Source organism: Oenanthe melanoleuca, chromosome 3 (assembly GCF_029582105.1).
Source record: "Oenanthe melanoleuca isolate GR-GAL-2019-014 chromosome 3, OMel1.0, whole genome shotgun sequence".
Lineage (NCBI taxonomy): Eukaryota > Metazoa > Chordata > Aves > Passeriformes > Muscicapidae > Oenanthe > Oenanthe melanoleuca.
Genome location: NC_079336.1, coordinates 74114120 through 74141389, shown reverse-complemented (window position 1 = coordinate 74141389; position 27270 = coordinate 74114120). Strand labels below are relative to the sequence as shown.

Here is a 27270-nt window from a genome sequence, read left to right as displayed (position 1 = left end):
GAACATACAGATACTTTTATTGCTCACCTTTTATACAACAGCACACCTTCAGCCATTTTCTTTCACAGCTTTTTGACAATGTTTATGTACACAAAAAACCCAGCAAGAAGCATTATGTGGCTTTCAGTAAAGAAAAAAATCCAAACATTAGAACACCAAACTCAGCCAGGTTTTGTTTTCTGCAGCAATAATAGAAGGGCTTCCTCCAGGCAGGAACTAATCTTCCCAGGCCGTAGTGCATTTCTTTAAAAAGACAACCCCCAAAACAAATTGCCCTAGATTTGCTGAGCCAGTGGTATTAACTTGCAAATAAAATAAATTTCAGTTTGTCATTTCTTCTAGCTGATTTCAAGTAAAAATTAGGTTTGGAGGAGGAGCAACTTGTTTTGGATGGATGCAGGTCAGTTTGAATTGCTACACCTAACTACAGGCCTACACACACTATCGGTTCACAATTGAGCTTAGTTTGAAATGATCTTTGCAGATTTTGGCGGCGGTCAGTCTTCAGAGTGGAGCGGGTGGGAAAACGTTGTTTAGCAGGAGATAAGGCTACTGAACATGACATCCACAGTAGAGCTCAGATAACACAAAACCCCCGTTTGTTAGAGGAGTTCCCTGTGCACACACACGTGCTGTAATGCCATTGTGACTGAAATAAGAGGTCAGCAAGCTGAAAAGAACACTCCAGACTGGTTTAGAATGTGAAACTCAACAATGATTTGGGGGAGAAAACGCAGAAGTTCTACTGTGTACTGTAATAGACAAATCTGACAGGTCTTGGTATTTCTCCAAATCAAAACAGAAGGCAAACACAGCAGGCACATGTAGAACAAAAGTGTTTTGCGCAGAGGGAACCAGTCCAACATCCAGAAAGCATGGCTATTAATTGATGTTTAGGGTGCAGGGGATAGTGACAATGTCTTTCATTCAAACAGGTAGAGGTGGGTGGGGAGGTCTACACAAAGTTGTGCTTTGCTCTATGCGAAACACCCCACCCAAAGAGATTCTACCTGCTGTGTACAAACCTGTACTAACTCAAGCAGCATTTAAGTCAGGCCTCTGAAACCAGGTTTCTATCATGTGAGCTCTGCTGAAGTGTAAATTTTGAGCAGCCTCAGCTGGTGAAGTGTCTTCCTTGTCCAAAGCCAGATTGATTATATTGATAACCTCCATGCTGGAAGTGCTGCTCAAACTGCCCTCCTTGATTAAAGTTCTGCCCACCTCTGCTCCCCCAGCCACCTCCTTGACCTCGGCCACCGCGACCACCACGGCCACCCCTCCCTCCTCCACGCCCACCCCCTCGGTCATTGTGGGACCCACCATCTTGGTATCTGTTGTCCTGCTGGTAACCACCACCACCACCCCCCTGGTAGCCACTTCCAGAATAAGACGACTGGTAGCCACCATAGCCTCCTCCTTGATAGCCACCACCACCACCGTGGTAGCCACCTGTTTGAAAACCTGCATCTCTGTAGTTGCTCTCCCTGTAGCTGCCATCCTGGTAGCCACCACTTCCACCATCTGTCCAGCCTCCTTGAAGCTTGTTTCCTCTTCCTCCTCCTCTGCCGCCATGATCATAACCACCACGTCCTCCTCGTCCCCCTCGATCATGGCTTCCTTGTTCATGACCTCCTCGCCCTCCATATGAGTCATAGCCTCCTCTTCCTCCTCGGTCGTGACCCCCATGGTCATAACCTCCCCGCCCTCCATAGGAAGAGTCGTAGCCACCTCTTCCTCCTCTGCCACCGCCTTGCTGCGAGCCACCCTCTGGTCTCTTCTGCCACGGCGGCATCTCCGGAGGTGGAGGTTCAATTTCATTGGGCCTTCCTCCTCTGTCAGGCACTCTGCCCATTAGCACCTGCAAAGGGAAAGAGAACACTGCCATAGGAGTTGTGACACCTCACACAGGAGTCACATTTACTGAGACACACAACAGACAGAACTCCAAGATTTTTACATCCAGAGGCAAATTTTGCATGTTTGAATGTGAGAGAACTCTATTTCTAGTTAATAAAAGTTAAACAGGGATTATCTAGTACTTGAAGCACTGCTAACAAGACAAGTCAAGAGACCTGTGCTTTGTGTTCAAACTGCAGGCACACCACCATGAGGAGCACCAACACAGTCTTTCACTTAACTTGTTGTTAGTGCAGAGTGCTAAACTCAAATATGCATGAGTACAATGCAACGCAGTCTCTCTCCTAACTAGTACTCTGAGTTGCTGTAGAAGCCATAGACTTGGTAAATAAAGGGCAAAAAAATTCTATTTTTCAGTGAGAATATGCAGAAGCTTAACAACAGACAGGTGTGAGACAGCACTGATCAGACCAGAACAAGACTCTAGAAGTCTTTAGCTGTCTAAGGATAGATAGTGTGACCTAAAAATTTAGCAAGGCAAAAGAGGACAGGACATTTGCACTGCTTGAAGTTTTAAAACAATATAACAAAGGAACTTCATGGAAGTAGACTACTTTGTTATTTAATGCTACTGTCTTGGAAAACATTTAATATTGATAATAGAGGTAAGCTAACAGATTATTAAGCAACAGCAGGGCAGTACTGCATTCCTACTAAAACACACATTCAGTCTGATGATTGAGTCAACCTGTCTTACAATTCAATTTCTTATGCACCAACAACACTAAAAAAGTGCAGAAATTATTTGGGTTAGATGGGCTGTAGACAAATCAGCATACCAGTATTCTCTCCTAAATTAATTAGAACTTTACCTGAGGTCCAGCTGGTACTGAAAAGGTAGAAGATCATGCACCTATCCCCACAATTTTAAAGCACCAAGTATGCTGCTGCATATAGCTACCGAGCTGCAAGTTCAGCACATATAGTTTTGTGAACCTATTACTCTTGTAAAATCATATTTTTTGAAACAAGGCAAATTGTTCAGTGTAAGTCATGTTTCTACTATGTCATTATTAGAATGATACACTTGACTAATCTATTTGTGAACCCAGGGCATTGTAACTTGTGGGATCCTTGCCTTGTGATCTTAGTATATTCTATTTACACAGACCAGAAATACAGTTACTATGTGGGTGTTATTTTAGACATGGTGACACAATCAGGTAGCAGTAGGGTAATGGCTTCAGTAATTCTGTTAAGACAGAGCAGGCTTACTCCCATTGAAACGAATCCAAGGTATTTCAGCAATTTTTACTGCTCTAAAGAAAAGACACTGTGAACCTCAACAGCTGAAACTGCACTGTCCATAATCCACTGATGCATTATCTGGAATATATAAACACCACATTTCCTATCCTTTATTTCCAAATTCCACTTACAATCCTAAAAAAAATAGGATTTATTACTACATTCAAGTTTCATAAATATTCCTAAAAGAACAAGCCATTTGTCACCAAAGGTACCTTATTAATGGCACATGCAGTCTTCTCTCGGATGGACCCGCTGCTTGTTCTCATAATCTTTGACAGATCTTGCCGAGCTGCCAAGAGATTTGCAATGGATATAGTGCACTTAGTAGATAAGAGGGCACGTTTCGGCTGGTAGACTTTAGCCAGTTTTTCTGCTTGACTCTGTCGGAGCAAAGAAAAATAAAACCCAGTCAGTTAAAGCAACAGGACATCTCATCAAGAGAGATCAAAATCAGCACTGAAAAACAAGCCACTACTACAAACAGAACAAGAAGTTAATATGAAATCAGTGCGAAGCACTTTATAACTGAGGATTACTTAAATAGAACTAGCATTTGTCACATTAATTTCTTAAGTAAATAGGAAACAGAGTTCTGACTGAAAAAGACACCAAAGAGCTGATGAGTTTTACACTATATACACGTATTACTTCCATGAAATCACAGAACAGAAGGGTGCCATATAGTTAAATGAATTACTGCTAGAATCCAGAAGATACAGAAAGCAAAACACATCTGTGTTTAGCCTCCAGACCTCCTTCTGTGCCTTCACCCTGACCTGCACCCACTCCAGCAGGGCCACTATCACCCCATCTCCAACACTTATCAGCAGAAAAAGGTCCCAATGACTCTTTTCACTCTTCATTCCAGTCAGCTTCTTCACAAAGACAAGGCACCAAGAGGAACTGGCAGAGCTACAAATGAGATCCTAGACTCAACTTGTATGCAATTGCCTTGTATGCAATGTCTCTTCCTCTACTGCCTTTCAGCACTAACCATTCCAGCTTTTTTGAACACTTCAAAAGTTTTCCAGTTGAGACACAGGAGAAATCTGTGCTACGATACGAGTTACTACACAAGTTACATCTCTCTTCAGTTATCAACAGAGTATAGTGTGTGATGCAGTTACGAAAAACCAGACTGCCATCTGAAAGCAGATGATGGGAGAGGGGACAGGCAAATAAGGTTTTCCAACATATCTTAATAGTGCAAAAACTTAGGAGCACATTTTAAAATCCTAAAAGCTTATTTTCCATCCAAAGGCAGAAAACTGGAATATGACACTGGCTAATGTTAGGAGAACCAAAAGTATTCACCAGAGTACTAGTGTGTTTTTCCCTGGTAAGTTTGACTGAGCTCTGAGCACAGTATTTCCATCCTATGATACTGTTTTAGGTGAAACCTAAAATTTTAACTTTAAAAAAATCCCTAATAATAGACTGCAAGGGTTTTTTTTCCCCTGGTGTTTCCTCTATCTGGAGAAGTGTCTAGTTAGTCATACTACTGTATTCTGATACTTTTCAAATAAAAAAGATAATAGTTATCTTGCTAAAAGTTACTGTTCAAATAAACTGTATTGTATGTCTAGAATACTACAGCAACATTCTCAAAATTTGTATTGTTATGTTTCTAAAAAATATTTGCATTTTAATAGATATAAATGAATATACACAATTTGTGCGCTTTGTGAAAATACTTTGTGTAGCTAATCAAGTTCAAAAATATCTAAGAATTCTCAGAAAAAAAATATAACCACATGGATAAAGGTGCCAAAGCTGTAACACGATTTGAAATCTCTGGTTTTTAAACATAATTCACATTTTTGCTCGTTTTTATTCATGATGAAAACATTTAAACAGTCAGCCAGTTCTTGTTATCCACTAAAAAACCTGAACAATACAAGGTTTAATAGAGAGTGCACCAGTAGAAGTCCTACTCAGATGATGAAAGAAAATGGGACAGGTCACAGTTTATTATTAAAGTATTAAAGCTGCTTTTTGAAAAAACACTTATCAAGAAAAGTGACTCAATGTTCTCAACATTGTATGTGTCACAGTTTAGCCCTAGTAACTCAAACACTGTCAGCAGCATACTTAACACCATGTTAGCAGATCTGGCTTAGTCTTGGAAAATAAATTATATGTACTATTTTTAAAAATCCTGTAATTTCTGAGACATATGAAATAGGGAAACCATGTAATTATTTCTAAAAGCAGAATACAGGAAAACAGATCTCATGTCAAAGCCACCTGCACAGTTCAAAGACAAAGGAAGCACATAAAGCATTACCCTATGAGGTAAGAACAAGTAGTGCCTCAGCAGCTTTTCTCATGTGCCTCTGTGGAGCTGTGATTGCAGACACACTTTGAGTTAAGGAAATCTTATTGCTGTGGACAGCACAAAGTAAGATACAGGATGGTCAACAGGAAGATGCTTTTCTACCGTCACACAAGACACAGCACTTAATGGTTCTCATTATGGTACTCTGAACACAGCTGGATCAATAATCTCTATTTTTTCAATGGCTTTGGTATGTAGTTACACAGTCTGACTTCTCATTTCACTGACTGATTTAAAACCCAACAAATCAGTTTTAAGTAAAATATTTTTAATCATCTTCCATTGTCAGAAACTTCTCAGAAACTCAAAACAAAACCAAACAACTGTGATTATTTTTGACTCATGAAAGACAAAACAATGATGCAGTTTTCCAGAGATTCTTATCATAAAGGGTTACCATCAAACAGGATTTCACAGCAAGTTGTCTGTACCTTAGCTCTATCTGACCAGCCAAAGGATTGCACAGTAACATCCAAACGTTTGACTAACAGTTTTCTTCGGACTTCATATTCGTTGGCTATGGCTTGGTTAATTGCTTCAATTTTTTCCTGAAACAAAAAAGTGCAAACATAATCTATAGTTTAAAGTGCTTCTACTTAATAAACTACAAGGATGGAATAGAGCATGACACAGAGATATGATGCAGGGCTTAAGACTGCAGTGATCTACCTTGTCAAATGGACCCAACAGCCAAGCTATGCCTGCTGATATTATTTTCATGATGTTATAGCTTCCAAGGCTCATGTTCAGCCTTCTACCATTTCTAACAGCACAAAAACTGCACACACTGCTGAGGCATTCCTCAACATCCACCAGGACAGAGAGGCAAAGCTGAGGAGATACTACAGGCAACAAGCTGAAGTAAGGACATACGTAACTCCTAAGAAACAGGACATGCCTTCTTAAAAACTAGTAAGCTTAAGGACAAAGATAGAGCAAAGATAAAGGACCAAAAGTAAGTACAGTACTGTAAGAGGATCTTGATTAAAGCACAATCTGCATACAGGCAAAATAAGAAAGGGCTCTATAGGAAACAGTGAGAAACACCTGGTAGCAGGCAGTGGTTTACTTAGAGCAGCAGGTGAGATATGCACCATTAGGGAAATAATATACATATTTGAAGAGGCCTGGCTGGAGGGGGGGCAGAGGGCCCACAATACAAGCACTGAAGGAAGCAGACTGCTGGGCGATGACATGCTTCAGCCTTATGCAAGAGAGATAAGAGAGACCTGAAGTCTTGCAACAGCAGCCACAGCTTTTAGCTTGGTGCAGCAGCAATGATTAGCCCAGACACCACGCTCCTAGTACAGACAGGTGACAAATTCCAGCTGAAGAAGATGATGGCTCCACTGCCTGGGTGTACAATGTCCCTCCCAGTTCCTACCTGTATATTCACTGCCTCTTGGAGAGGCTAGGAAGGAAGCAGACTACTCCAAATGAGAAAAAGAGGGGGACATTATGAACAGACTCACAGTTTAGCTAAAAAGAAGCCCCAGAAGCAGACATAACACCATCTCAGCAGGACTAGGTCACACAGATAGTGCTGGCAAAGGGCAAGAGAGGAAAGTTTAAACTACTGCACAAGCATGCTGGTCAGCACCACCACTGGAGATCTCTCATTTTGCAAATGTTTCACCTGCACCTACACCTAGAGATTCATGAGTCTAAGATCTTATCAGCTGCTATACATTTATTGCACCAACATATACATTATACTGCAAGAAATTATTTTGTCTTCAGAAAAAGAAAAACCATTTTGCAACACACAGAATCAAGATCAATACTTTGTATACTTGAAAAAGGCAAATGGGCTCTAATACCTGCAACTACTCACCCAGTGAGCTGGTCCCAGTTGTTTCTTCAATAAAGGTTTTCCAATATGATTAGGTGGAACCTTTGCTAGAGTTTCCTTCAGCTGTTAGGAGACATGTAAAGATAAGCTTTGGCTAAAAAAATTAGTTTTTCAAGATTCAAATTAAAGGACAGGACTGTTGGACAGTGAAAGGCATGACACAGCAACCTCCAATATCAAGTTATTTTTTCTGGAACAAAGAGCCAAGCACACTTCTTTTGGAAAGCAACTGTTTTTAGACTTCTGGAAGTCTCAGCTATAATTACCTAAAAATTAAGAGAAGGGACTGTACAATAGATCTACAGTAAAAACAAACCATGTAGAAGCACCATGAGGTACTGCTACTCTTGAAACCAGAAGAATTATTCTACACATGCTCTCTTTACTCCAGAAAAAAAACCCCACATTTGTATCAAAAAGCTTATATTAAGGTTATGTGAAATTTAACATGACCCAAAGAAGGACCAATCTTCACAATCAAAAGGAGAAAAATCATTAATATGAAATTTTTAATCTAACTTGCATTTCAGGAGTCTGGGCACAACTTAAATTATCTATCCCATCTCAAAATTTCTCAGGACTTCAAGGGGAAAGAAATGGAGTAGCAGTGACAAAAACTTCCAAAGCAGTTTGGGAAGAAAAAATCCACCAACCTGTTCATCCCAGCATACAATCTAACACATTTAGTGACCTGGTTTTCCAATGGTACTGACCCAAATTTATTTAAGATTTTAAACCTACGTGCTTTCAAATAGCAGAGGCAATTCATTCAAGTATCAGCAGTTACTTTTTTCATGTGGTGGATCATTAACAAAGAGAGTCAACTACACAAAGATCCTACTCCAAACTGTACTATATGTGTGAAGAAAAAGTTAGCTTGATTTTCACACATTAAATCAAAATATTGCCACTCTAAGACTCACTTTTTAAAAACAAGACCATTGTGATGTATTTTCATTTACAAAGTGAAATAAATTTTTCAGTTATTAGCCAGCTTTACTTTCTCATTCTCAACTACTGCTAACATTTGAGGTATTCAGACCGTAAACACCAGTTATATACAATTTCTGCTAAAACTGTGGGCTAGAAATTCCTGATTGTATTTCATTACACTGTAAGGATGGTTAAGGAGGAGGGAAGTTTATTTAAGTCATTGAGAGAATATTCATTTAACCTTACTAGACAACGTAAAAAAGAAGTATGTTAGGAAAACATAACAATTGCCAGATTAAAAGGATTTTATATTCTTTTATATATATTTTATATATATTTTTGGAGTCTCTTTCAACAGCAAAGCTTCCTAGCATTGTCCATTTTGAATATTTTCTACTTTTTATATAAAAGAAAAGCACAGCATTTCTTATGTGTCTGTGTAGTGTCCACAATAATTCCAAAACCAAAAAACAAACTGCTTCCATTCTACACCTGTACTTCTGATGGAAAACCATCCTCCTCCTCTTCTTAAACAGATCAAACCAAACTGGTATCTCGCATAGAAACAAAATGCAACTAAAAGATCTGTCAAACTCTGAAAGTGTTTTGGGGAGCTTTCCAATCACAGAATTGGAAGGAACCCGTATCAGTTCTTTAAAGTTAAGGGTTGTCTTCTGCTGTTCTGCTCTCCCCTATTCTGCAAATTAAGTCACTAAATGTGATTTTAAAGCTTTCTGTCCCTGACCCTTGGTCTTTGCACTGAACAGTCCAATCCATTTAATTTCTCTGATTTATAAAAGTTACTCAAAAGTAAATTCATTAAAAAAAAAAAATCACAACAGCCTGGAGAACACACTCATGCAAAGAATAAAAATAAATGGAATCACAAGAATTGATGAAGTTGATGAAGGAAAAAGGTGTTTAAGTTTTACTTTAGTTACACCACCTTTTTACCAAAACACCTTTAAAACATTAGGTTCCCATACAATTTGTTTAGGTGTATTTTTCAAAAACCACTTCTCTTTAACATTCTTCCTGAAGGCCTAAGCTGAGCACATTCTATGCCTTTGGCAACAAGTGATGGCATCAAAACCTAGAGCAGTCACCCTGGAAAGTGATGATAGCAGTAATCCCTGACCTCATGCCTTGGCTGGAAAAAGCCTTTAAAATAATTTTCAAAATTCTGACTCTTTGCATATGCAGTAAAACACATCAACTCTCCTTCACAATTAAAATATTGGAGTTTCACAAGAGGCAAACCTTGCCCAGGTAGCAGAACTATTTTCCATCTAAACAACAGCATCATAAATATTCCAGTTTTTCTTCCTTTGGATCTTACTTTTTTTTCAATTCCGCTGAAGAACTGGAACATCGTTATGTTGGCAGGAGGCTTGGACATGCCTAAAGCAATACAGATGCCTTTTAGCTCCTGAAAGACTTCACTACCACCTCCTTCCTGGGCTTTTTTAGGAGGGGCATTCACACACAGCATTCTGGCAGCTTCCAGTTCAGAGATGAGGTATGCTGGGGTAAGAAAAATTAGATTTGACCATCAGATATAGCAGAGTTAAATTATTTTAAAGCTAGTGAAAACTCAATTTACAATCAACAAATGTGCAAATGGACTGTTTTAGATAGACTGAGGGATAGAAATTTTGTAACAACAGAACACTCATATATACAATTACTGAGTTCAGTGCTAAAAACACAACAGAGGTTTAGTACACCCAATTAAAGCCTGGAAAAAATCTCCACGATTCCAGTAGGTAATTCTAGAGTTCAACAGATTACAGCTCTTTTCCTTCAGGTTTTGCCCAGCAAAGACAGGAAACTAGGAACATGGAAACAAGCAAGGTAAGGGACCAGGATGTGCATTTTAGGGTAAACAAGCAAACACTTCTTGAGACTTTAGGAAACAAGCAAGGAAATTAGTAGAGAGAAGTGAAATGTTGGATGAATCTCCTCTACTTCCCCATGCAAATGTAGAGTGCAAGAATAATCCCACTGAGAAGTACTATTGAGAATTCATGTTTACAATAACTTCAGAAATGAAGGCTGTAACTAATGAAACAGAAGATAGAATGGCTGAAGTTTTCTTCAAGATCACAACTGTAGGAGCCTAGCATTACATTGTAACTCCTTTATCAAACAAAAAGAGAAAAATCAAAATCGCAGTTTCTGAATATGGTATACACCCAGAATTTCAGCATCAGGTGTCCCTTACAGTGATGTAAATTTACAACTATATAAACAGCCTTTGTTTGCAGGTGTCACAACTTTAAAGTTTGAATTTTTTTAAATGCAGAAGTTTAACAGCACTTTTCTCATTAATCATAGAAAGGGACCATAGCAATGATGTACATAAATGCTTCTAAAAATAAGAAAAACTGATACTGCAGACACACTTATGAGCAGGGAAGCAAAACCATGGCTATACAAAAACTTATTGTTTATAAAACTGGGACAGATAAAAAGATTAAGAAAAGAACACAGCATTTTAATGATCTTCAGAATTTCTTCTAGCTCTCTAGAATGTCTTCTGCTAAAGATACAGACCTTATAAATAAAAAAAAAAATCTTAAACTATGTAAAGCAGTGAAGCATCCTTTGTAAGTTCTTTCAGCAACACTTTATACAGGTTTTTCTTACATTGAATTCTCAATTATTTACACTCTTTTCAGGCCTACTGAAAAAGAAACTAGCAGGAGAATTTTGTTTCAAAAATTTAGAGATCACATTTAAGCTACCTTCAACCTCCTCTGACAATGACAGAAATTTTTAAGTCTATCACTAAAACAAATATTCTTTAGAAAGCAATTTTTTTTTACACAGCTCTTCTGAAGCAGCCTGAAACTCTTGTACTTCGTTTTTGCAGATGCCAGTACCTAACATTGCATTCTAGTGATGCTACACCTTAAGACAGTCAATCCTAACTGGGTTTATTTGGTGCTTTCCTCTCCCAGCAATACTGCTATATCTTCCAAATGACAAACTGTGCTGCATTTCATTACAGAGGATTATCCTATTTCTCCTTAGAAAAACTAGTTTTATGGCTCACATACAACAGGATACCTAATAAGTTCACTTAACACAGCTAAAGAAAGCTATGCAACTATGGTGGCACACAAAAAAAGGAGCTTGGCACTACTGCAATTTCACATTTGACAGTAAACACAGTATTCCTGCCAGATGGGATACCAGAGCTCAGCTCCAGACCATGGCCTTATATTACCAAAACGTACATCCCAAAGCACCTCTGGGATAAACTGTGTGTCACAGACAAGCCAAATTTATTGAATGGCTTGGCTTACAGAAAACAAGCTCAAAGGGAGATTATTTGAGCTACAAACTATTTTAAATGCAACAACTACCTCACTTCATCTGACTTTTTTAACATACTATAAAAAATATTCTGATTAAGCCTAATAATCTTTCTCTTACTGTTGAAATATAAGAACCTACTCTGTAAATAATTTCTTGTATCTCAGATGAAGGCAGAACAAAATTTCTGGTTTGAAAAGTTCAAGAATCAGCAGCATCTGAGTATGTAAAACATTAACTCATCTTGAATTTAAAGTCAGATTAAAATTAGTACTATGGTTTCTAACTCTGAGGCTTGTATTTTTTAATTATGTGAATTAATATCCCACACCTTTTAAAAATTCAAGTACCATTTCTTCTCCTCTAACATTTCATAAGCAGAAAAAGAAAACAATTTAGTTGTTGATATCTGATGGGTAGAAAAGGAAAGACACCACCATTGTTAATGTTAATTTCCTTTCAATCAGCAGAAAACAACAGTAAAGCTATTTACTAAGGATGATGATCAAAAGAACTGGGAGTTGGGATAAAACATTCTCTCTTTCATAACAATTCTGACTGCTGTCACTGTAGGAAAATGCAAGTTTTATTGCACCTTGCAAGTCATCACACTGGGAGCCTCTAAAATTATTATGTGTCTGATGTCAGTGGTCATTTCTACAACCATGCTAAATTCTGGCAGAAGTCTTCAACTAATTCCCTCTTTGCTGTGCCTTTTGAGAAGTAACAGGACAGGCTTTTTGCTCACGATTGTGAAAAAGGTTAAAGCTCAGAGTATCTTCCATCATGTATTGACTGGTAAACCCAGAAGTACAAAATTCTGATGCTGTAAATTACAGTAAAAATGTTGTAGGTAACTACAGCATAGTACAGTGTGGTAAAGAAACCAGTATCTCATTAAGTGTAAATCTTGCAGAAAACCAGATTTGGTTGCAAGCACCCTTTTAACTTACTAAGCAGCAAGAGACAGTTCTTTTGATTATGAAGGCGTTTTGTCACATCTCCTGACGTTAATGACGCATACGGACAGTTCATTTCAGACAGCAACCCACTCATTTCCAGCTGAAATTCTTCTGCTTCATTTGGACCTTAGAAAGAAAAGAATAATCATTCATTCACTGCTAATATTCATGGGGCTATGATTAGAATGAATTAGCTATTTAAAAAAATAAATCTTTTGTTCAAGTTGCTATTTAATATTAAGAACTATTTTTAATGGAGGTCAAGTGCATTTCTTGGGCTCCTCCAAGACACAGCACAACCTATTTGGAACCATGACATGCTTCATTAATATAAAATTTTGTGTCACTGACAGCTTTTTCAAGCTAAAACAGACAGGAACTGGCAACTTCTACAATGAAAGGAGACATCAAAATATCATAACCAACATCCAAAAGAAAATACAGTTCTGTAGACATAAGTTACCTTGAACATTAGTACTACTTACATCAAAATTACAAACAGAAGCATGGAAATAAAATCACAATCTAATAAAAACTCCACTAGCATTAATGTTTCCCTAAATCTAAGAACTTTAAAAAACAATATGGTTAAAAAATTAAAAGAAAAAGCTGTTTTCAGAAGAAAGACTGCTTGATCACCACTATTATTTCAAACTCTACTGGCTGTTCATTAAGCAAGTTTGAGGTGGAAAATATCCCAAATCTGGCAGTGTGCAGACAACACTCCCTGGTACAACAAATATCGCCAGCCCTAATCTCTGTGGCATGCAAGAACACACATTAAGTGCATGTTTGTGCTGGAGTTATGACTACTTACTGTTGGTTGCCTGCACGTTTTCCTCTAGTTTACAGAACAGCCGTAGCTCAGATACCAACCAAGCACAGAGTTTGGTGAATTCAGGGGAACTGGCTCCATGAGAGACTGCCTGAGCCAGAGCTCCGTCGTCTAACAATGGACCTTTGTAACTGAGAAGTAAAACAAAAACACAGTTTATTAATGTTTGTTGTGACCAATGTCCTTTGATATATTTATTTTATGCTGTATACATATTGAGAGCCACAACCACAATTCATCTGCAGTGCTGATCTCCTGGAGTGGTGATTCCTGGACTGAACTGTAGCAAGAACCACACTGAAAACATGACAGTAAACTCAGAATTTGCGTGCACATTAACTTAGCATCAAAGAGACTGTGTCACAAAATATCATCAAAGGTTTCCTCCTCAAGAATGTTACTATGTACACTGACAACTTCTCTGCCTCCATCTCCTAAAGATATTGCTGACAATAGACCTATCCAGGGCAACTGCAGTCTCAAAGAATCCTTCCTGAGCTCTACGTACCTCTTTACGGTATGTTGGATAATTACTGCTGAACAAGTGCATCTTTTCTGTCATTTCCTATCACATATGAAAGGGTTGCCTTACAAAACAAAGCCTCTGATAGAAATATTACAAAAGTGATCTGCATGACAATACCCCCTCTTGAAGAACCAACCTCCCTAAATATACACAAGAAAAATTAATGGAATTGGTCCTCTGCATAAGCAAAGTAAACCAAAAAAACAGACCTAGTGTAAGAAAGCATGAGTTTATAGATCAGATCTTACAAAACATAGTTTTAAGGACATCTGTGTACTGATAATCTCTCAGGAAGAAAATTAATAGTGGGGAGAAGGCTGCCTTATTAACCAGACAGAGGCAAAAGACAGAGTTTACCTGAGTACTTTAGAAAAAAAAGGCACAATATTATTTTGATATACTGCCCCCAAAAGAGAAAGACACCCAAGAGTACCCGTAACCAACTGAAATATCTCTTGGAAACTTCGAGGTAAAGTCACCCACTACATCACAACAATCCAATGAGTCCAGGCAACTCTTGGCAAACCTCAGGAATAAAAAAAAAAATAAATCTCAAACTGAAACATAATTCTCCTTACTCTGCTCCTGTGCTTAATATCACATACAAACGATTTGGCCTTCACTGTAGTGGCCTGTTACTTCAGCCAAATAAAATGAAAAAGCCACACACAAAAATAACTTCTACCTCACAGAGCAGCTTGATTTGTGACACAGTTAATCCACTGGCAGCTGGTGCGAAGCCGTAATCTCATGTATTACAACCCTACTGCATGACCACAGTAGGCTGCACTCTTCAAGAGGCTAATTAGAGCAAGTTTTCAGTCCCATCCCACAGATATTTCAGGCCTACATGTGTAGGTCTGGGAACATCTGGGACTCAGAACAGAAGCATCCAGTTACAGATCAAAGTAGGAAGGAAGCAATAGCAAGCCTTTAGTTTTGGCAGGATTGGGATTTAAGTCCCTGCTCAGATCTTCTAGAGGCACTTTTCTAGAATTTTTCTTTAATAAACATAACATCTTGAGTGTGTTATTTCTTATAATTATGACTTCAGCTACACATCAATCTGGCCAACAATCCAACTTACAGATTCCTAACTGCAGGCAGCTTTTTCCTTCTGTTTCTGCCAATGGCACATGTTCCAGAGCTACGCTCTCTTTTGGTAACATTGTGCTATCCCATCTGTTTGCTTTTTCAACAGTTCAGCAAACTGATTTACAAGACAAGAGGCCACCACCTGAACCCTGGAGCACAACTGCAAAAAGAAGCAGTTCTCTAACAAGCAATGCTAAAAGAAAAAAATCAAGTAATATATTAGAAATACCTTCAGCATCTGATGAAAAAAATAAGTTGAACCATGAAGACCATGGAGCTACTGCCAAAGCATAAAGCCTCAAACACCCCAGTCTTTCCAGACACCAAGAATCAGAAGTCCTTTGGACACAGGCAGTAGTCTTCCCAGTTGTAACCAATATTGCTGAGGTCTCATGTCTTTCATCCTCCAAATTTTCTTTTTTCACTGCTGTCAATTTTGCTTCCTATAACTTGGTCATCTTGGTCATTCACTGTTTGCTTTATTTATTTATGCCAAAAATCAACAACAAAAATCAACACCTTCTGTCTATAATTGCACAAATCAAGAGCACAAGTCATAACTCCTTCAAGCCACAAGCATCCTTTTAAATATATGACAGAAAAAAAACAGCCAATCACAGTATTTTCACTGTGGCAGAGCCGCCTTGTCACATTTCAGTCAAATACCTGCCAAAACAGAAGCCTATTTGTCAAGCTTTGCAACTATCATCACTAACTTAGCCTGGAAATACAATCTTTGTTGGAGCATAGTGACTCTAGCCACAAAGTGATTTACGGGAACGGGGCCAATGTGAGTAAATACAGCTGTTTGCATAGAACCAGCAGCAGAAGTGAAATTGTAGCTGCCTGTAGTCCTCTGAACTCTCAACAGTTTACAGATATGGGAGCTTACAGCAGGAGGTGTTCTACATGCTGTGCCTTTCATATTTATGCAACCTTTACCAACTCTGACAAAGTAATATGTTTACACAGCAAAAGCTTCCTGTGCTATATTATACTTTAAAAAATGTAAAGAGGAAAAGCATTTGCACATTTGCAAGTTTTTTCCTTTTACTTTCCCCCCCTCCCCTCACTAAGTATGAAGCCTAAAAGTTTTTTCTTGTCTGACGTTATCTCTTTATCCCCTCCCACCCTCCCCTGAGCTAGGGCCGTGCAGAACAGAGGAGCACCGGAGCAGACGGCATCCAAGAAGCAAGGCGATCAGCTCGCAGGGAGAAGTGACACGGTCTCCAAGGCCATGCAGCTAAAAAGCTGCCCCGTCTGGCCTGAGGCATCAGCAGCAGCGCCGCTCTGGGGGCGGCTCTGACGAAAAGGGACCATCCCAGGCGCTGCCTGAGCCGCGGCCCTCGGAGCGACAGCGGCCCCGCCCGAGGCGCTGTGTCCCGTGCCGGAGCCGCCCTCAGCTCCCGGCCCACAGCGGGAGCGCCCCGCACACCCACCCCGGACACGTACCCCAGGTCCTCCAGCGACTCCAGCACATCGTTCTCCAGGAGCTCGAACTCCATCCTGCGGCGGGGCACGAGGGGGAGACCTGCGCGACAGCGGGACTCAGCGCCACCAGTACTCGCACTCCCACCGCCCGCCATTCCCCCCTCTCCAGCCCATCCCGGCCTCGTGGTGGAGGCTCAACGCTCACCCCTTGTCCTGCGGTGAGGGAGAGCCCCCGCCGCCGCAGCGCCTCTCCCCGTGCTGCCCATGCCCGCCCCCCTCCCCGAGCCCCGCGGCCCCACGCACCGGGCTCGCAGCTGCGCCGCCGACTGCCGGGTTGGCATCTCAGGGCGGGGAGCGCGGCGCCGCAGGCCCCCGGCCTCACTCTTCACCCGGCTTCTCTGGGGCCGCCCGCCCCGCTGCCTGACCGGCGCCGCCTCCGTCCGCGTCGGTCTCGGCCTATCCGCCGAGCGGAGAATAATTGCTAAACTGGGACACGGGTGTGACGCCGGACAACGGGCCGTTTTTGTGGGAGAGGAGCTCGGGACGAGCCAAGGATCCCACTTTAGTGTTCAGGCGCCAGCACGGGCAGACCCGGAAGAAAGACTCCTCCCTCCCAGCCGCGCAGCCCGCGCAGGAATGTGCTGCGGAGAGCGGCGTCGCGGCAACGGGGGAGTGGGAAGGGAGGACGGGGCGGCGGAAGGGTCAAACCCCTCCACGGGGCGAGAGCGCGTCCCCACTCTGCAGGACCCCGCACCACGGCCAGGACCACAAATCCCGGCATGCCTTGCGCGTGTCACGGTGTCTCGCGGGGGGACCCGGCGCCGCATAAAATTAATACAATTAATAAATCGAAATTGTTTCAGTTCAATTGCTAAATGGAATCCGCGGGTCTCGTTTGTCTCTCTGCTCCGTGGCCGGCGGCGCGGGCTGCAGTGGTGGCCCGGTCGGGAAGTGGCGCTTGGGGATGCTGCAGGCAGCGCTGGCCGGGCTGAGCCTGCCCGGCTCAGTGCTGGCCGCGAAACTCCTCCAGGCGACGCTCCGGCAGCTCTTTTAAAAATTATTTAAAATACCGGGGGTGTAAACACCGGGAGGGGTGTAACAGCGTTCACTTTTTCCAGTTGCTCAGTTGCTTTTTGTTGTATAGTGGTTAGTACACTGTAGCCACAGCCCGCTTCAATTTTTTTTAAAAAGAAAAGTGATCAAGGCTTCTGGCAAGCTGCCTTATCACTGCTGGGCTGCTGGGTGAGAATTACCTGATTTTCCTTTAGTCAATTCGTTTTTGATTCAAAGCATCTCAGGTGTTGTGCCTGGGAGCCTTGCCTGGGTGAATAGGCTAAACTGGAGATCTGGGGGATTATGATTTTCCCCACAAATTCTGAACAAACTTCCCACAAATGCTGAAAGCTTGTGATATTTTCTTTGGTTGGTTCTTTGGGGTTCTGTTTGGTTTTTGTTTTTCTGTTTTGTTTTAAAGTTTGGTGGGTTGTTTTTATTTTTTGCGTAATGATTAGGTTCACCTTTCTTGCACAGGTGGAAGGAAGTGTACAAGGCTGGGCAGTACATCCAGTCTGACCCTGCTCAGTTGCTGCTGCTGCTTGTGGTCGTGGTAATGTTTAGCCCTTATTTCTGAACCTTCTTTATATTTTTTCTTGCCCTAAATATAGGGTTTAAAAGCATTCACAGGAGCAAGCAGTACATGAAACAATTTTGTCCCATGGACACTGTTCCTGTGTCCACTCCCAAATCTGCACAGGTTGAGAAGCGAGGATTTTGTGCTAATTTCATGAGGACATTTGCTGTCATCTACATTTACTGCTCAGATAAGCATTGGCACAGAAGGGTGGTATTCATCTTGGCACCCAGCTGATGACATCTGCCTTCTAAAACAAAGAAATGTATTTCTCTCTTGGGTTCAGTTGTGCCAACACTGCAGGGTAGGGACAATTTGGAAGGCACCTTCTCCGGTTTCATTCAGTTCCATAATTGCTTTAATGTCCCTTCTGTGCTGTGAGAACCAGCAGTTTCTTGAAAAACATTAGGATCTTGTGGCTGGGGATGCTAACCTGGAGCAGGCAGCTACAATTTTCTCCTGGGAACAGGGATGAGAGCTTTGCTTTTCATTGTGTCTGAATCAGTCATGATTTTTCTTTTCTTACCAACATAAGAGTTTTACACCATGCAAATTCTGGAGGCATGGGAGGTGTGAATGGCCATTGTGCAGCATCCTGGCCCCCCTAGAAGAAATGAATTTTGACACTGGAAAGTTTTTGATACAAGTGGTTCTTGAACAAAATAATATTGTCCTGAGCAGTTTGCTGTTGCACAATGAGATCCAGAGCTCTGCAGATGGGTTACTTCTGCAAGCAGCATCCACTTGGGCTTTTAGGTCAGGAAAGGGCTGTAACTGGGGTAGATTTCCCTGGGCTACACAAGGCTCTGCAGATTTGTGAACCTGCAGAACTGAGCTCAACTCTCCTTGGGTTTGTTCTCTCCCTGGGGCAGGCTTCTTAGGGCTACTTCCCTCCCCACCCTCACTCCCAGAGAGCTGTAGGGCTGGGAGTTCAGTGTGTCCCTCAGGCAGCTTGACTGCAATGTCCTGGCTGGAGCCACATAAGACTCCCTACACTGGTCACCACTGGAAAGGCCATGTACTATGATTTCTCCTACAGGAAGAAGCAAACCAGCCCAGACTGCTGCTGTCCTCTTCGTGGGACTCCTGTAAACCTTCCTGGCCCCTTAAGCCCTGGAGGGATGTCGTGAATATTGGCCAGGTGCTCCCAGGCTGTTACATACAGGTTAAGCAAGTTGGCAGCCCATGCAGGCCTGAGGCTCTGCAGCCAAATATATTTATTCTGAGAGGTGTGAGGAGCTCCACTGCTTGGATGCCTGTTGTCATTAAACAAAGACAATTGGTTTCCTGTGTACTTGCCTTTTGTGATTGATTGGTTTTGGTGTTTGAGATGCTGTGAGCTCTGACTGAAGGTAAACTACTTCCTTCTGTGCATATTCTCTCAAAGCTAATATTAATAAAGTAAGCCTGTAGCCCCTCCTTCAGCTTTGCACCAGAATAAACTGTCAACAGGCTTGTTGAACTTTCCCAGGCCATTGAAGACACACCCTGATGGTTTAAACCTCACTTCCATAGGAAAGCTAGCCAAAGACAACTTTAAGGCAGGCTTTATTTCATTACAGACAAATTATTTCCACAGAGTTTACACCACCCCACCTCAGGTCTTGCCTTATTGGCTATGTGATTGTCAAAAATCCCATGCAGAACAGCATGAAACACACGAGTGTTACCAGGTGCAGAGTGGTAAAGTGCTGCTAAGCACTTTGGTATCAGTCGATTTTTTTACTAATTTCTCTGAGGTTGCTGCAGTTTCTGCAGTGTCTAGCTGCAACAGAATCCAGCCACTCTGCTGCAGCTAAAAGCCCACTGTCTGCCAGACATGCAGCTGCATTTGCCAGGTATGAAGGAATGTCAGTTCTGGCTCAGATCATGCTCTGGTTAGCCAGATGCCTGCTGGTAATACTAAATGAAACCATGTCAGGAAAGATCAAGAGCAGGACTACGACAAATGACACTTCCCCTACTATTCACCCAGCTTCTGACTACTATCAGCTCTCTGGACTTTTCCTTACTGCTGTGCCATCAGGTTCTGCCTGAGAGGATGAGATGAGAGGATTCCAGGGGGAATCCAGCACCCAGCTGACAGGGGGACTGCCCAAGGCTGGTCACTGAGTGGATCCACAGTCTGTGGGTACCAGCAGACTGAGTGGGGCAGTGAGCCTTGAAGTCTTGCCATGATCAGGTCTCTGCAGCTGGTGGGAACAAGGATCCAGGGCTGGCTACTGGATAAATGAGCATCTCTCTTGTTACTAAGGAGGCCCATGCTGTATGTCTTCTCTGTATGTTCCACTGCAAACCTTCATTCCAGAGAGGGGAGAAGGATTATGGTATTGGTCCCGTTTCCATTTGCAGAAGTGCTGTTTTCTGGTTTTATATGTGTTTATCTGTGTGGCTGGCCATGTGCACACACAGAGATGTGTTTGTGTGCTTACTGGGAGTACACATGCAGTCTTGATGCTGCCTGGACTTGGTGAGACAAAGATGCAGGCAGCTTCACTTCTGTTGGGCTACTAGCTGCACAGACCATGCTCCTGAATATTTTCTAGAGCAGCTGGATCTCTGCTGCTGTGATGCTTTGATTATGATTAAAGTACAGGCCATCCCTTCTAGGCAGGCTGTTTGAATCCACTCCTGGATAACACTTCTGTTAGCCAAAGGGAGTCAGTGTTATAGAAATTTGTTTATCAGTCAGCCACTTCAGTAGCAATTAAGGAAGGAGAACCTATAACACAACAAGCTAAGAGCTGACAATACTTGAAGATTATACCGATGGGTATGACTGACTGTGTGAAATTTGTGTGGTGAAAACAAGAATTTCTAAAATGTTATTCCCTGAGCAGCAGCAACAAACTAGTTTGTGGGGTTTTATCATATATAAAGCAGGATGAGCCTATCTACATACTGTAAAGCAATCTCTCACAGATTATTTTTGAGAATAATCAACAACTATGATAAATCTTTGGAAAAAAAAAATAAGCACAGGCTGTCTTTATTCTTTTACATGGCTGGCAGCTACTGTCAGGACATTTTTGTTGGTGAAACACAGCACCACTTCCCTTGAGATGAAATACTTGTGACAAGAGTTAACAAGGCACTTCTGTGAACACATGACAAAGAAGTTTACATGAATAATTTAACAGGGTAGCTGAGTTTAAAAATAGCTGCAAGATTCCAAATTAAGTATAGAGACAGGCTTTAAAAAGCCTTTTTCCCTCCTTTAAGCAGCTCTTCCAAGGGATCCAGAAAGGTCTGTTAGAAGCTTCAGAATCCAGTGCACTCTCTTGCCTATTAATACCTCACAGTAGCTTTCACTTTTAAAATCCTCTTTAGAGAATAATTTTTAAACAAATAACACTCAGGAATCAGTATAAATTCATAAAAGTTTAATGTTTGTTTTTAAAATAACACTATTTAATTGAGAGAAAGGAATCCACACATACAGAGTCTTCTTGGATGCTGGCAAAAGAGCTTAAATTAGAGACATACCCACAACCAGGAGGTCTAACCAGTAAGAATATAGAGAAAGCCTCACTGATTAATCACATAAGAAATAACGAAAAGAATGTGCCCTCCTACCAAAGAGAGGAGCAAAATACACCATTCCAGTCATGCAAATCTGCACTCACCTTCTCAGAACAGGTTTCCAGAAGTCTGGCAATTCCAGATAACATTTTCTTAGCTCCTGTGGAAAGCAATCAAGAGCGGCAAAGACAAAGACTTGTTACAGCAAACCGTGTTCATCCTAAAATCCCTGGAGCATCTGGTGGGTTTGACTGTTACAATCACAAATCTTAGGCCTTTTTAATTGTTTCCCTCTGCTCTGCATCAAAACCTTTCAATAGCTAAACAGCTATTCTGGAAGGAATTTGTCAAGCTGTTAGGCTTGTTAGACTTAATGGACAATTGGCCACTTGCAAAAGCAGTGGGTGTTTTGCAGACAATGTGTAGGGTCACAGCCCAGGTGCAGAGGGGGCTACAGCTGGGGTTTGAGTCAGATGAGGGAGAAGGCCAATAAAAAGACCCTTTGGAAGTGGGAGCATTCACATATTCACAGGCCTGAAGGTGTTCAACCCTCCTGACAGGGCATAACTGGCTAAACTACACTGTCCTGAGAGGCAGCTGTTATGTCTTAGGTGTCATAGACCACAAAGATCCCCAAAGTGCCCTCAAATTAATTTCTGAAGCCTTTCACCTATCCTTTCTCTCTTTTTTCCTGTCTTTACACATTTTCTTACATGTTATTTTTATGCTTCTGTATTGTTATATTTCTACAGATAATAATGAAACCAGCTACATACCTTCTACCCTTTGCAACCAAATTGTTCTGAAATAAACCTGGCATATATATATATGTATATATATATATAAACACTGGCCATTTAGTGGCATTTCTCTCTGATCCAACCCAAGGGATTATTATTATTATTATTATTACTATTATTACTATTACTATTATTACTATTACTATTATTATTATTATTATTATTATTATTATTATTATTATTATTATTATTAACAAGAACCTCAGTTACCCCCCTTCAGGGATGGGTTGTAACACAAGCATAATACAAAATGAAAACAGCTGTCAATGAACACATTGTGAATGTAGACAGTTCACTAGGAGAAAGGAGTTGTAAGAAGCAGGATAACTAAAAGCCATGTATTTGATGCTTTAGTCTAGGACGTTAACTATATAAAGCATAAGGTTTCATCTTGCAAACATGAAATAAACCTTTAAGCCTTTCTTGCATTCTGAAGCACAAATACAACTCTTGGAGATGTAATTACATGTCATTTACTGTCTTGGAGGATCTCTCTTGTGTAGACTTTGAAGCAGCTTGAGGCAGGTTGTCCATGCCTGTATCTTGTATCAAATGCCACACAGATCAAATGCGAATGATGGAGGACTATAGCAATGCAAATATCAGATTTTTTTCTTCAGCCAGACAAACTGAATTCACTGCATCACTTCATAGCACTGAATACACAAAAGAGAAGTGTGAATTACTTCTGTAACCCTAGCTTGGACACAACACAGACACTGATCTTGAACCATTCTCTCACCTTGGTAATGCAATAGAACATGTGAAACTAACTAGCAGACGACATGAAACTTAAACAGTATCTGAAAAGCACCCTATTAAATGGGTTTAATTGCATTTAGCCTTCAGTTCTTAAGAGAAAATGCAGTGACTGATATTCCTTTGCTAATGGAAATTTTATTTTTTTTCCCCACTAATCAAGCATGTCTAAACACCCATCTTGCAGGTACCTAGCTACAAGACTCCTCTCATCTAATTACTGGCATTTGCATTTAATTCCTGTTTTTTTAATCTCTGGCAGGATATGAATACAGCTTAATATGAGGTCTCATATGAAGACCATCCCTATAATTTCTTTACCAGATAGCTATTACAGGGCTTTTCATCCATCACAGCTACCATGGCTCCTAAAGTGTTATTTTGTTTCTATATTCATCTAAAGTTTTTAACCAAATTAAACACAGTGATAACACAAATGGCTTGTAGTATTTCAGTGTTGCTTAGGTCATGGCTGAAACTCCCCCACAAAAGCAGCTTCTTGAAGAAAAATTGTATTTGATTAAGAATGAAAACATTACCTTATGTGCTCTACGTCTGTAAAACAAAGATTCTTCAGTCAGGCTGCTGGGAAAGGGAATACTGTTTGCCTTGAAGCAGCTCTGATGTAGGTTTTATTTCCTGCAGGTGTTCAATTATTCTCCACCACCTGCCCAACCAATTCTAATGGCTCTGCTCTCTGCATACCCAGTAGATGGACAGCTTCATGGGAATGGTAACAGAAGCTTGACAGATTTTACCAGAGCCTAGAACTGCCAACATACAGTAATCAGCCTTCTCATCACACACAAGTGACAGCCCAAGACGAGGTGGAGGTGGGATCAGAGAAAAAACCCCAGAAATGAATTCTAACTGTGGAGCCTTGGAGTTCTGCTCTAAGGCAGAATGTAACAGTCTGCAGCTGCGTTATTCTGCTCAAGTTGATTATAAACATGAATACATCCATATTGTCTGGAAACAGCTGACAGAAAGGATAGTCTAGCAACCATAACTTGCATCTCTCTCTACACGCCAGACAGAAGCAGAGGAGTCAAGCAAAATAATTTTTATGGCTGCTTTATACTCCCACACTGCTGGCACATAGGCTGATAGCGCATAACCGTGCAGCAGGCACAAAAGGACTGTCTCATAGAATGATTTTGCTCCCTTTAACCTTTTGTAATGTTCTGAGAGAATAAACCAATACAGTATTACATGAAAACCTGTCTCAGGTGATTTCTCTTTTTCCAATTTTGTCGTGCTTTGGGGTGCACTGGTTTGGTGGAAGGTTGTGGGTTTTTAAAAAAAAACTTCTGCTGCTATCGTCACTTACTTTCATAGGTATTTCTAAAAACTGTTGGGGGTTTATCAGGATAAAAAAAAATAATTAACCTTTGCCTACATTCCCTACAATTTCCATGAGAAAATTGAAGTTTTTTGTGGAGCTTCTCTTAGATAAGAATTAGGCATTTATTTCTACCCTTGGCAAAAATCAAGGAATCATAAAACCACAAAGATTAGAAAAGACTTCTAAGATTATTGAGTCCAACCATTAACCCAGCACCACTGTGTTTACCACTGACCCATGTCCTCAAGTGCCACACTTGAATACTTCCAGGGATGATTATTCTGGAAAATCTCTGCCAAATGCCAGAGACCTTATATCTTAATCTACTACTTATACTTTTTACTGCTAGGGTACAAATGCATTTGGAAAAAATTCACTAACAGAATGATGGTTGCTACATTTCTTTCCTGCTCACACGCTACTTAAAATTCTAAAACAATCAATCCTCCCAAGAGCCTATCTACTGCTTAGTTAAACCTTAGTCAAAGACAAGATTCCAGCAAGCTAGAAGCAAGGTTTACTTAATCAACAGACTATTCTAGGAAAAATTACTGTGTTTTGCCTAAAATATTTGAAGGTTTCTTCTCCTTTCCAAACATTCAAAGAGAGAAGAAGTATTAAAAACCCACCTGCCCTTCAAACAGACTGATAGGATGACCACAGCTTCTCTATGTCTCTTCTCCCACTGCTTAATCAAACTTGGTTTTGCAACAAACTTCATCCAGGAGAAAGGATGTGCCAGCCTCCATCATGACAAACTAAAGGTTACAGGGTCAAATGAAGACTCAAGAGTTAATACATTGTTCTTTGGATTTTGTGCCTGGTTTGAAGTAGTGTAAAGACAGAAACATTCAAACTGTATTTGTTTCCTTCCTATCAGAAGCTTTCTGAAAACCAAGAAAAAGGTAACTTCTTGTGCTGTATGCAGTTTTCAGAGAACTATGTCAGGAAGGAGAGGTAATGTATTGCATCATTCAAACAGACAAGCAAATCCCCATCAACTCACCCCTCCTCCTGAGGATCTGGAAGAGTCCAAGGCCAGCCTAAAAATTAGGGCTTCCCAGTCAGTGCACTATGCTACAGCTCTGCCAGCACAGGGAACGAGTACAGTGGATAAATCATTTACTGCAAGCCTCTGGAAACCACAGGGGGAAAAAAAAAGAAGAAAAAAAAAAAAAAAGAAAAAATACATAAATAAAAATACATGCCATTTCATTAAATTAGTGTTAATGCCTCTTGTCTGCCAATTTGCCTAGATATCATCACCTACACCACCCATTATGTCCTTGTCCATTCCAGAGGTTTAAGGATTACTGTTTACTCTTTCCCCAAAAGAGACCAAGTTAATATTCCTTCCAAGAGTAAAGAGCCCTACCTTCTCTCAAGGATAGAATAAAGGGCATGAAGAGAAGTAGTATCAAATTTAGAGCACAGGAAAGTTCAGATTCTGGAAAACTTTAGATATTTATGAGGTAACAACTCCCAGTTTCTCCTTTGCAAAGTTCTTGCTTGCCCTGGGTGCTAGCTCCTCTCCAGTCATGGCCAGCCAAGTTCAGCACTGACCATGACCACTACTTGTAAAAGCAACTGTAGAGCACAGAACAAGGATAAAGGAATTACATTGTCCTTTCCCCAAAAATAAAGCTATTTTTAAAAATTAAGTTCCACACAGATAACAAAGCATTGAATAAGGTTGTCTGAAGAAGACTGTCCAGATTACCCCGTTTGCCACTGTATGCCCTGAGACCTTCACAAAAACCAATCTGCAAAAGGAACCAGAAAGCATGCATGTATTCCAAAACAGCACTATCTGAAGTGCAGAACTCTAGAAAAATACAGCCTTCCCTTTAACATTTCCTTTCCCTTCGCTTATATTTCTCAATACAAGGCAGGTAAGAAAATAAATTCCCCTCTTCCTCTGTAGATTTACAAGAGACCAGGCACTTTACTGAAAAAACTGGAAAGAAAACGTGGGGAAAATTTATCTGTCAAATGTAAACAAACAAACTCAGGTATATAATAAAAAAATACAGAAGAAAACCAAGAAACAACTACAAAGGACTTTTTTATAAACCAGGATTAAAGCATTCTCCACTCATTGCCCAACTCCATTTTAAATTATCAAAGCATGTCAAACTTCACTTTCTTTGGTTTTGACAGTAAATCAGCTATCTGATGAAAGTAGGGCAACAATACTAACAAATATTTCCCATATTCAATGCAGTAACTGCTTAACATCATAAAACCAGCTCAAAGAGACTTTCTCAAAATTCTCTTCCCTTCTTAATTACATTTTTACTGTTGACTTGATCATTTATACTAGATTTCCAAATTCAGCTTAGACAGTTCTTACATTTCCTGTATGAAAACCACCATAAGACTCTGAGAAACATTTCATACCTTCCTTACACACAGTCATGGAAAACGAAGACAAATGGCGATTTTGCCTTGTCCAGAGGTCCACGTGCAGGTAGTGATTACAGAAACTCAAGCTCTGCTGGGGTCCCTCCCTGAAGCCCCACCTCTGGTTTTACACAGGATTCAGGACTTCAAACAAACTTCCACTGATGACGTTGACAGTAGTTTTTCCATTCAGCTGGGAATAAACTGGTTTTTATTGAGAATGTTAACTGTTGAGTATCTTCATCCTTTACTAGTTTCTCAATTTTATCAACTACTACAGGAGTCAGAAACTAATTGAAATAAAACACTTTTACTGAGTTAAAGAAAAAAAGAAAACCAAGGAGAAAGCC

The 27270-nt window shown here is 40.7% G+C and overlaps 1 protein-coding gene across 1 annotated transcript; it reads right to left on the bottom strand.

Moving 5' to 3' along the window:
- Positions 1 to 17052, bottom strand: FAM98A (family with sequence similarity 98 member A). Its single transcript, XM_056487990.1, has 9 exons — positions 16765 to 17052; positions 16483 to 16561; positions 13392 to 13540; positions 12566 to 12700; positions 9631 to 9815; positions 7341 to 7421; positions 5938 to 6054; positions 3381 to 3548; positions 1 to 1858 (listed from the first exon to the last, which is right to left on the bottom strand). Exons 2-9 carry the CDS (start codon positions 16533 to 16535, stop codon positions 1115 to 1117), a joined length of 1632 nt encoding a protein of 543 aa, XP_056343965.1. The 5' UTR covers positions 16536 to 16561; positions 16765 to 17052; the 3' UTR covers positions 1 to 1114.
- Positions 17053 to 27270: the final 10218 nt, after the last annotated feature.

Excerpts from the sequence above, each read along its gene's own strand:
- FAM98A (XM_056487990.1), bottom strand. The coding sequence starts at position 16,535 with ATGGAGTTCGAGCTCCTGGAGAACGATGTGCTGGAGTCGCTGGAGGAC. Across the intron at positions 6,055-7,340 it reads AACTGGGACCAGCTCACTGG|GAAAAAATTGAAGCAATTAA; the intron begins GTGAGTAGTTGC and ends TTTTTGTTTCAG. Across the intron at positions 1,859-3,380 it reads CTGCATGTGCCATTAATAAG|GTGCTAATGGGCAGAGTGCC; the intron begins GTACCTTTGGTG and ends TTCCCTTTGCAG.